At 41.2% G+C, this 11,805-nt stretch overlaps 1 protein-coding gene across 1 annotated transcript; it reads left to right on the top strand.

Moving 5' to 3' along the window:
- The first annotated feature begins 381 nt into the window (after positions 1 to 381).
- LOC134217302 (facilitated trehalose transporter Tret1-like) lies at positions 382 to 11,365 on the top strand. Its single transcript, XM_062696058.1, has 5 exons — positions 382 to 464; positions 9,212 to 9,442; positions 9,510 to 9,808; positions 9,941 to 10,207; positions 10,755 to 11,365. The coding sequence occupies exons 1-5, from the start codon at positions 413 to 415 to the stop codon at positions 11,298 to 11,300; spliced, it is 1,395 nt and encodes a 464-aa protein (XP_062552042.1). The 5' UTR covers positions 382 to 412; the 3' UTR covers positions 11,301 to 11,365.
- Positions 11,366 to 11,805: the final 440 nt, after the last annotated feature.

Below are 11,805 nucleotides of genomic sequence, written 5' to 3'. Positions count from 1 at the left end.
TGATTAATGGCAATGAAGTGAAATTTCTGGAAATCCAGAAACATGCTCATTAAAAATATTGGAAATTGATAGCACTGAAAGCCAAAACCAAAAAATTCAAATAAAAAAATATTAGTTTTTCTCTTGATTTGTTTTTATTGATTTATAAATGGTAATAGTTGGAAACGGAAAACACGGGTGCTGCCGATGTTCTGATGTTCTCCCTATATCAACTGAATATAATCTATTCATGTAAGCTGGAAGGCAATGCGCAGACAAGTATTGGCCCATTTGACATTCTATCACAATATTGTCTCTCTTATCTAATCAATGCGATTTCGGTTCATTCACTCAATCGCCATTTACCAGTTGACTGCAAATAATCAGTAGAATATTGGCAATCGCAGCGCCCAGACTAATTGAAGCATCAACTATGCTGACCAAACAACCTCATTATCGGAGGCAATACCTGGCCGCTGTGATTGGTAAGTAAAGGGTTTCGGTTGGTGAACTATGCAGTAGACTGGCCCATTGTTTCCAATTGGTCATTGTGCCGATTTTACTTCCTGAAAATTACAATTAAATCAGTTGGAAAACCGAGAAGACATTGAATTTGTAGTGAAAACTCAAGTGAATCTAAACGTATAATGAAGCTGGCGTTTCCATAATTACAATACGTATACAATACTACACACTCATAGTAGCTATAGTAACAGAAGGAGCAGTCTGTGGTAGGTAAATCTCCGCGTTTATGTTACTATACCATTAGCGATAAGGCGATACCCCAGCATTTGTGCCGCTTTTAAAGGAATTCATAGTGGAGTGTGTGCTCCCGAATCTGATAAATTTTATATCAATTCAGTTTTATATTGAGCTAACTCAAAAACAGAGAATGAATGCAAAGATTTTATTTTTTCCCTAGTGGGATACACTCATTTATATATCCACTTCTGCCAGGAGTATACACAGAAAGAGAATTGTCGGTAGCATACATTTGCTTGCAAGAAGAATCCTCTGCACCCTTACAAAATGCACAAAGATATGTATTTCAGACATGTGATCGCAAAGTTTTTACGGTAGCAGTTTTCCAGGTATAAAGAAATATTTTTTCCGTATAAATCTCATACAAAAAGTTGTACCAAAAGGCTATCATTTCCTTCCAAACCTTTTTCGGAGGCCCAAAGTCTTATTCACAATCAGCTCGACGAACAGATCTGATGTCTGTTTGTCCTTGTATATGCGTTTGTGCATATGAGGCATGCAAACATGTTTGCCAAATTTTCATCCTCAACCGACTTCAATTGAGTGCAAGCAAATATGAGCCGATCACGTATTTACAGTCAATTTAGGATTATGCACTGAAAACTCATATTGAATATGTACATTATGTTGAAGATTTTGATTTGAAAAATGCATTGGAGGTAGCCATTGGATGGGACTTGAAACCACGACCCTCAGTTTTCAGAATATAGTAAATTGATATCCAAGTCGGGTGGTCCAATACCCGGAAAAGAGGCAATTCACTTTGATTGAACTGAGAGCAAAATTAGTTGGACACTCTTTATTATACGAGACCGAGGAATGCTCTGCATCTCCGTAAGCACCACGGGAAAGGGATCGTTGGTTAGTCGATAATGCATGTGGAGTTACCTTGGTAAGCGACTAAAGATTTATTGTAAACGAAGTTATTTTAAAATATCAAAACCGTGTTTCAAATCAATCTAACGCAAAATCGATGTGCTTCGTTTAATATGCTTCTACAACGCACGGTGCTTCATTTACCGTTATTATGAAAAAAAATATACCATTTAATCGGAAGCCGCCATCCGATTCCTACTATAATTCTACGCTTCTGGACAAATTTTCAAAAAAAAAATCGTTGGTGAGATATTCGAGTTATGCCGTTTTTAAGTTTTTCGAAGAAAACCCCTTGTTAACCCGTATCGGCCCGGGCTACGATTTCAAATTATGTTTCCTGTTTCCTTGATTTTCAACCGATTTGCATGAAATTTAGATGAAAGATACATTATACGCTATATTTCATGTATTGATCTGGTGACTGGGGCCATGGGGACGGTTCTATCGAGGGGTTCCCTTGGGTCAAATGTGCTCAAAATAGGTCAACTTCCTTTTAATCATAGACAACTAATAGTAAATGCTCCTAATAATGATGCAATCGTTTTTATTTATCATTTTGAAATACTGGAAATGAAAACTAAACTGAACGTTTGAACTATCAAATTTTGGTTATAGGAGTTCCAGGAACCTGGTTCCCTCTGGGAAGTGGTCACTTTTTAAATGGTTCTGAAACCCAGCTTGCGATACATCAATCTTCATGATTTGGCAACACAAATACAATAGAAGACATTTGCAAAGCACCTGGGCACATTGGCCACTTCCGGAGGTACCCTGGGAACCTGGTGCTCCCAAGTTAAGGGGTCACTTTTTCATCAAAAATTCATAGCACATCGTAATAACTTGAAAACGAGTTTTTTAAAGCCAAATCAGCTCTGTTTGCGTAGCCAGCTAAACTCTCGCAATCTACAGACACGAAAAAAACTAGCTCCGTATACATCGTTTGTACGTCCAGTCGTCACCCTTTACGGCCATGAAGCATGGACGTTAAAAAACTTATACTATCGAATTCTCGGAGGGTTTGAGCGGAAAATACTGCGCTCAATACTTGGCGGTGTGATGGAAAATAGTGAGCGCCAGAAAAATGCAGACATCAGCAGGCTGATAAAATACGGCAGATTATAGTGGGTCAGACATGTAGTGCTTATGCCGGAAGGGAGACTAGCAAGTCATGTTTAGTAGAGAACCTGAAAGATGACGTTGGCTCCGGGATAGACATCGCATTCGCTGGCTGTGTGCAATTGAGGAAGATGCGTGTGCGGCCGGCGCGGCGCCGACTGGCGGTTCAAGAACGAGCCACCTGGAACAAGACATTACATTCGGTTTTGCTCCGGACAACACGGAGTGAACGACCATCATTGGTACATGTAGGTAGAGAGTCAATTGATTTTGCATTTAAAAAAACTTATTTTCAAGTTATTACGTTGTGCTCTTTATTTTTTGTTGGTTTACTAGGCGTTTTCCATAAAAAAAAACTTAAAAACGTCATAACTCGAAAATCTCACCAACGATTTTTTTGAAAATTTGTCCAGAAGCGTAGAATTATAGTAGGAATCGAATGGCGGCTTCCGATTGAATGGTATTTTTTTTTTCATAATAACGGTAAATGAAGCACCGTGACAACGCGATCGATTCTACACTGGATAATGTTGTGCTCTTCGATGCAGACATTAACGTTTTTACTTCGTCTTCTCCTGCACTAGCTGACGTGACGAGCATCAACACGTTCGATGGTACACAAATTAAATAAATCTCTGCGAAGCAGAATTTTTTTAGTTCGCATTTTCCCGAACTAGTTGCAGGCACGTAACAAGCAGCAGCACGATCGATTTTGCACTAAATAATGTTGTACTTTTCAATTAGAGTTTCCATCCCGGGACATCCCGGGACAAAAAATCCCGGGATTTAGGAAAATTCGAGATTTCCCGATTCCCGGGATATTATTTTTTAAATCCCGGGATACCCGGGGAAAAAAATACTTCTTCTTACTTTTTCGTCTTCTTTTCTTCTTATAACGATAAATTAACGATTAACATCAAGATTAGGAAGCGATATGTTCAAGATTAGAAAGAGCTGCAGCTCTTGGCAAAAGTATCAATTAGTAGCCTGCCATGGGTTGGAGGATACTTTAGTATTGTATTTTCTTTGTGAGGGGGTTCCCATATCTCCAATAGGTTATGGACCCAGTACGATTCTACTGCGCATCTTCCAGCTTTCGTCACTAGGGTATTAAATGCAATCCCAGCAAGTGTCTAAACCCAATGCATATTCAAAACAATGTAAACAGTCAAGCCGACTTCAGCCGCCAGCGAACCCTTCTTCTCGGACTCGGCGATCATATATTCCATACTCTATCATCCGAGAAAAACGTGAATATTATTTGCTTCTTGAAGTCGTTTTTTTTTCGAAAGAATCGATTCAAATAAGAATTAAATTGAGTTCCAATTTGAAATCTGTATTATCTGGCCTTTCTAAAATATGAACTTTACCCCTGAACATTGTATAAAATCGTTTTTAAATCAAAAAATAAGTTTTCTAAGGAAACATCGAAAAATCTCGGAATCCCGGGATTTCCCGGGATATACCAACAAGTTCATCCCGAATCCCGGAACAATGATAATGGCCGGGAAATGGAAACTCTATTTTCAATGTAGACATTAGTTTCATCACTTGGCGTGCTCCCGTACTAGCTGGCGTGATCAGCATCAACATGATCGGCACACTGATTTAACAAATTTCTGCTCTGCGATGTAGATTCTTTTCTTTTCTTTTCGTATTTCTTTGTTTCGCGATGAGATGAATATATGTTCAGTGAGATGGAAATCTGATGCATATCTTTTAGAAATCTGACTTTAAAATGTTGAACCCATGCACTGCAGTATGAAATGATATTCATATTTTGAGATTTCAAATTGATTATTATCAATATGTCAAGCTGGAGATCCATTTTAACACCGCACACAACAATGCTGACACTGAGAATCGATGCTTGCTGCTGATCATGCACATGCCGTCCTATTCATTCGCACATTTAAATTTGTAAAGGACTGGCGACTTGATTGTGTGTTGGATGTCAACTGTTTGAGTGTAGTTGAAGTGACTTTTTCTGTCACTGCAACGAAGATAGATACTGATATCGAGTTGTACTGTAATGTGATTTGGTTTCCATTTCGATGAAAAGATCTTTTCTGATGTTATGCGAGAATCACGCAGAATTGTTGCCAGAAAATAATTGTTTGAACTGTCGGAAGTAAAAAGTGCTGCTAGTATTACTTACTTGATACTTGATGGGCTACAGCTCTTCGATGAACCTACGCCGAATGGAGTATCCTTCTCCACTGGACTCGAGCCAATCGCTTCCAGTCGCCCTGAACATTGAGCGCCCTCAGGTCCTCTTTAACTGCAAAAAGCCATCGTGTACGCGGCCTTCCACGAAGCCTGCGGCCTCTTCCGGGTTCTCGCTTGACGTTCTTCCGGCATACGAACAACGTATCAAGCCCACCGTAATCTGCCGTGATGAATAAGCTTAACAATATCCAGCCCTTTATACACCTGGTACAATTCGTGATTCATGCGACGCCGCCAGATACCGTTCTCCTGTTTGCCGCCGAGTATTGTCCGCAGCACCTTGCGCTCAAACACTCCGAAAGCTCTCCGATCAGCCTCCTTTAACGTCTATGTCTCATGGCCGTATAAAGCCACCGGAAGAATCAGAGTAGTATTGCGCTTTTTGCACTTTATAAGAGTTTTGCGAGATTTTTTTTCTCACAGTCATCTTTTTCTCACACTCAATACACTCAAAAAAGTTTGATTTTCCGTGTAAAATATTTGTGTGTGAGTGCTCACTCTGAAAACAAACAGACGTCAAATCATGGCGGAAATCGATTTAGTGTACACGCTTACATGTGACTAACGAGTAATGGGTTATAATTGGGTAAATTTCAGTAACAAAAATCGATCAACCCGAAATGAGAGTGAGTGTGAGAAAAAGAAGCGGGCAAATCACAATCTACACATAACTCTTCAAATTGGTGAAATCGGCAATATACAGCGTGAGTTTTGTTTTCGTTTGCAGACTACGGGACTTAAGCTGGCTACGAAGTCCGTAATAAGCCCTATTTGCAGCTGCAATACGCCTTTTCACCTCGCGGGTAACATCATTATCGCACGTCACTAATGTTCCAAGATACACAAAGTCTTCTACCACTTTAATTTTTTCACCATCTAGCACCATTTCGCTACCACCACCACTAATGAACCCACGTTGATTGCCAGCGACCATGTACTTCGTTTTGCTGGTATTGATCGTGAGTCCAATCCTCGTTGTCTCCCTCTTAAAAGGCACAAAAGCCTCTTCCACGGCACGGCGATCAATTTCGATAATAACGATATCGTCCGCAAATCCCAGGAGCATATGCGATTTTGTGATAATGATACCGCTTCTTTGCACACCAGCTCTCTTAATCGCTCCCTCGAGCGCTATATTGGACAGTAGATTCGAGAGTGCATCACCCTGCTTTAATCCATCTAAGGTAACAAATGACGTCGATATTTCATCCGCTACCCTTACACTTGATTTCGATCCGTCCAACGTTATACGAATCAGCCGTATCAGTTTCACCGGAAAACCATGTTCAAGCATAATTTGCTATAATTCATTCCGTTTCACTGAATCGTACGCCGCCTTGAAATCAATGTTGTACTCCCGGAATTTATCAAGGATTTGTCTCAGGGTAAACATTTGATCCGTCGTTAATCGGCCCTCACGAAAACCTGCCTAGGTTTCACCGACGAAGGACTCTTCAAGCGGTCTAAATCTGTTGAACTGTTATTCCTCCATAATTGGCGCACTCCAGTCTGTGGACGGCAAATGAGGCCGTCCAACCAGCTAGTAGGCATTTCCTCGTCTTCCCATATTTTTGACATAATATGGTGCAGAACTTCATAAAGCTGCTCACTGCCGTGTTTGAGAAGTTCTGCCGGGAGCTGGTCCTTCCCCGCAGCCTTATTGTTTTTCAGCTCTTTAACAGCTTTTTTAACCTCATCTAGTGTAGGTGACGCCACAGATTGTCCATCGTCGCTAATATTTATTCTGTTCACCGATGCACCGTCACTTCCTCCATTCAACAAAGTCTCGAAGTGTTGCTTCCACCTGACAGCCACTTCAGTTTTATCTGTCAGCAAATTCCCTTGTTGGTCGTTGCACATGACGGGAGATGGCGCTGTCATTCTCCGCACGCAATTGACAGACTCATAAAACCTCCGCATATCGTTCTGCTCAATTTTTTCCTGCGCCTCACTAATAACTTGTTCTTCGTACTCTTTTTTCTTCCTGCGGTGGGTTCGTTTTTCGGCTGCTCTTGCTTCCTTGTACCGATCTCAATTCGATCGGGTACCCGACACCAACATCCGGCTTCTGGCAACGTTCTTCTCGTCTGTCACTCTCTGACACTCCACATCAAACCAACCCGTCCTGGGTCGCCTCTGTGCAGTGCCTATCACTTCTCGTGCTGTTGTGTTCACCGCTCCATGGATCAACTCCCATAGATCGTTGATGTTGTCGCTAACGTTGATTGCACTAATCCGTTCGTCGAGCTTCTGGCAGTACTCAGCCGATACTCCTTCCGCCGACAATCGCTGGATATTGTAACGCATCGTTCGCTGTGATCTTTCGTTCGATACAGTTGACAACCGTGATCGAATTTTACTGACAACGAGGTAGTGATCAGAGTCAATGTTCGGACCTCTGAATGTCCGCACATCGAGAACATGGTCTATCTGGTTGCAAGTTTCACCATTTGGGTGTCTCCAAGTGTGCTTTCGGATGCTCTTTCGTGCAAAGTAGGTGCTACTGATGGCCATCCCTCTGGCAGCAGCAAAATTTACTAGCCGTAGGCCGTTGTCATTGGTAGCGAAGTGAAGGCTCTCCCTACCGATTATGGGACTGCTAGTATTACAGGACGAATCGTCGGGAAAACAAAACTAATCGTTTCAACTCAGTAAGACTGAGACAGCCTTACAATATAGCGTTTATTTTTGCATTCATAAAACCGAATCTTATTTGCACACATTCTCCCTTTTTTCAGTGAATTTGATTTACAGGTGACCATTATAATATAATTGATCTAATCACATTCAATTTGTAGTGGTTTTGCCATGAGACCAAATAATTTAAAGTTTTTACACTTACACTGAGGGGCCCTCCTTAGCCGTGCGGTAAGACGCGCGGCTACAAAGCAAGACCATGCTGAGGGTGGCTGGGTTCGATTCCCGGTGCCGGTCTAGGCAATTTTCGGATTGGAATTTGTCTCGACTTCCCTGGGCATGAAAGTATCATCGTGTTAGCCTCATGATATACTAATGCAAAAATGGTAACTTGGCTTAGAAATCTCGTAGTTAATATCTGTGGAAGTGCTTAATGAACACTAAGCTACGAGGCGGCTATATCCCAGTGTGGGGATGTAATGCCAATAAGAAGGAAGAAGAAGGAAGAACACTTACCCCTGGTATCAAATACTTTGGGGAAGGTGGATTATGTTTTGCTCACACAATTTTTTCCTTCCCTCTAGGGCTTATTCCGATAGCTGGGAATCTTAATATGTTTCTTCTTTGTTATCCTTGTGATTTCAGTGGTGATTGGACGCCTGATTATTCCACCTATCGGTATTGATGCCATCCACGTGTTTTACGTATTGAAAAAAATAATAATAATAACGTTTAAGAAAGATAAAAATAGCACTGATAGGTAAACATATTCCATAATATACATAAATTTATATTTATAACAATTTTCTGTGTTGACTGAATTTTTTTGCGAACAAATTGGCTAGGGCAGGTGTTAAAAAATAGGTGATAGTTTTGTACGTTTTTTTTCGCACACACATACATACGCACACATATCATCTCAATCCGTTAAAATGAGTCGATCAGTAAGTCCCAGTTTTCCTATAAGAAGTTCATCTTTGAGGCGAACATATAGACTTTTACGTACACTTAGTGTTCGAGAAGGCAAAACCAGCCCTCCACTAACTAATACAAGAATTTCTTGGGGACCTATCCCGTTAAGCCAATGAAATTATTCATCAAAAGACACTCAGAGCAATTATCGTTTAGATTTTAATAATATGTGACTACTTATCACAATTGGAGGTCAAGGTAACTTGGGTTTTCCACGTACCTCATTCTCCTAATTTTCAAATCTATTTCCATAAATTTCCTGCGACCAAAATGGTATGAATTACCGCACAGTTGGTGCAAAATTGACTGTTTTTAATACCCAATAATTATTGGGATTGCATTTAAATCTTATAAACTGGTTTTACAATAATGTAAACTTGAACTAGATCGAGTTTTCTTTTCCTCTTCCCCCAGTGTATCTTATAAGAGAAAGGAAAAGAAGGGTTTTCCCATTTTAATACAAAACCAAACGTTTTTCTTCAACAACCTATGTCCAGAAAGAACGCACGTTTCATTTAACAGACACATAATAGAGCATAAATAAGGTTTAAAATTATCTTCCTAACACATTTTGGGTTAGTCTACTATGCAAATGCCTCCGTTGTTGCGTTGTAATCAACTTTTGATGAATTCACTGTAGCTGCCTTGGGAGCGTTTTCGATTGGCACCGCTTTCGGATGGAGTGCCCCGGTGGAGCTCGGATTGCTGGATCGCGCGGAGGCTGGATTCGAAATAGAAGAATCTCAATTTGCCTGGGTGGTTTCGCTGATGAGTCTGGGAGGTGCAATCATAAGCCTACCTGCCGGACTGCTTGTACCGAGATTGGGTGCCAGGAATACATTATTGTTGTTTATTCTGCCAACCGTGATCGGTGAGATTGTGTATCGGATTTGGCGAGTCATAAATTCATAACTGCATTCCGGGGCCTATCGTTCCAGGTTGGATTTGCATCATATGGGCCAGTAATGTAGCAATGCTGTTGGCAGGTCGCGCCCTGACCGGCTTTGGAGCCGGCGCCTTCTGCATGGTCGTTCCCATCTACATAGGAGAGACTGCTTCGAAAGAGATCCGAGGAACTGTGGGAAGCTTCTTTCAGCAGATGATAAATTTGGGAATCGTTTTCACGTACGCGCTAGGTTTGGATATGAATGTGTTTTGGCTCAGTGTTGCCTGTGGACTCGTACCGATTCTGTATGGTGTACTGTTTTTCTTTATGCCAAACACACCGACATTTCTGGTAAGCTTTGTCGTTGAACATTGAATCATAATTTCAGAATTTTAGATAAACCGATCCAAACTCGTAGCATAGTGGTGTAGTAGGGTGATGCGAATAGTTCTCTAAATTAATTAATTCACAGGTTTTCCGCAGGTGCACCGGAAGCAAGAATCAAAAGCTATCGATGCAATCAAATGGTTGCGCGGATCTAACTTTGACACTACTTTCGAAATCGATGAAATACGCAGCCAGCAGCATCAGATAGCCACAACCGATGTTGCCCGAGGAAAACGATCCAGCTGGAAAATGTTCCGTCAGCCGGCTACGATTCGTGCACTAATTGTCATGCTGGGTGTCATGTTCTTTATGCAGGCTTCTGGTGTGAACGCGGTGCTGTTTTACTCGACATCAATATTCCAGGTAACTGGTTTGACATGGGTAGCAACTATGTTCGCATGGTAGTTCCTAATCTCATATCGATCTCATCCCGGAGTTTCATGAATGATTGCACAATTCAAATATGTTGAATGAAATTGTTAATCTTAATAGTACATTGTATTTATTAGCACGAAGCAAAATATGTAAAATCTAATAACAAAGTAATGGCAAAGTAATAATGTTTGTAACACAAAAGTCCTTGCAATAACATATGAAATCTTCATATAAGCTTCAAACTTTTTCGAATGTGCTAAATTGAATGTTCTAGTCTCCCATTTCTAAGAGACTAAGATTTCTAAGAGACAATTTTATATTATGAATTTCAATACTAAAAACTATATGATGTTTGAAGAATTTGCTTGCAAAAATTAAATAAGTTGTTTTTCCAAGATTTTGTAAGCCTTCACTTTATTAATTTTGTTGGAACATACACCCGTCGGTGTCACCTGTGCACTATTTAGAAATTCTCTCTAACTACCTATGATTCCCACTTTTTTAATTTCCTACCATCCTCGTCGGTATGGAACAGGCAGCCAACGTCGCAGTTGACCCGGAACTGGCTACTATTATTATCGGGTGCATACAAGTCTTCGGAACGCTGTTGTCCTCACTGGTGGTGGACCGACTGGGTCGACGAGTGCTCCTACTGACATCGGGCGGCGCCATGTGCATCAGCGTGCTTACATTGGGAGTTTACTTTATGCTGCTTTCCGATGACCCAGGAAACCAGGTGTCGGCCGCTGCCAACCCCACCGGGTGGATTCCCCTCGTGGCGCTCTGTTTCTACGTAGCCGTCTTCTCCGTTGGGTTCGGCCCAGTGCCGTGGCTACTGCTAGGTGAAATATTCGCTGCGGAGGTGAAGGGACCAGCCAGCGCTTTGGCAAACATGACAAGCTTTGGGATGTCGTTCATCCTGTCGCTGGTGTTCCCGCTGGCACGGCAGTCCATTGGCAGTGGACCCTTATTTTTAATTTTCTCCGCCTTTTGCGCTCTGGCAGTGGTGTTTGTTGCGATTGTTGTGCCGGAAACGAAAGGTAAGTCGTTGAATGAAATACAAAGTATGCTGGCTGGGTGACCCGCTCATATAATAAATTTAGTCTAAAACATGCCTGGCATCTATGAGAGCAGAAAAACGATTATAAGTTTATAATTATACGGGTTTGAAACCTTTTAGATTAGCTCGAAAATTACATCTTGAAAGAACATTTACAATCCAAACAATGAAGCTGTCGATCAGCTCAAGATCTGCAAAAAAAGGGAACCGACATGTGTTCCCAACACGCTATTGAAACATAAGTTCTTGGAGCATACTGGATTAGGGTGAAGTTTTATCAACATGTTTTATCCCGTATCGGCCCCAGTGAAGGAAAATAAATCAAATTGCCGCCATTTCATCATTTTTGCCGTATTAGCCGGGTTTTATCACTGTTCTGTTCGTACGTATCCCAGGATTTAGAATATATGTTGGAGCTTGTGATGTGGTCCTTCTATTGGAATTTTTGGTGACACAAATATTCAAATGATCAATAACGGCACCGGTTACGTGCTTGTAGTCAGTTAGGAAGAGGGAAGGAATATTA

The sequence above is a fragment of the Armigeres subalbatus genome, chromosome 2 (assembly GCF_024139115.2).
Source record: "Armigeres subalbatus isolate Guangzhou_Male chromosome 2, GZ_Asu_2, whole genome shotgun sequence".
Classification (NCBI taxonomy): Eukaryota; Metazoa; Arthropoda; class Insecta; order Diptera; family Culicidae; genus Armigeres; species Armigeres subalbatus.
Note: the sequence above shows the minus strand (reverse complement) of the source record. Positions and strands in the feature narration are given on the sequence as shown.

Excerpts from the sequence above, each read along its gene's own strand:
- LOC134217302 (XM_062696058.1), top strand. The coding sequence starts at position 413 with ATGCTGACCAAACAACCTCATTATCGGAGGCAATACCTGGCCGCTGTG. Across the intron at positions 465-9,211 it reads ATACCTGGCCGCTGTGATTG|CTGCCTTGGGAGCGTTTTCG; the intron begins GTAAGTAAAGGG and ends AATTCACTGTAG. Across the intron at positions 10,208-10,754 it reads ACTCGACATCAATATTCCAG|GCAGCCAACGTCGCAGTTGA; the intron begins GTAACTGGTTTG and ends GGTATGGAACAG.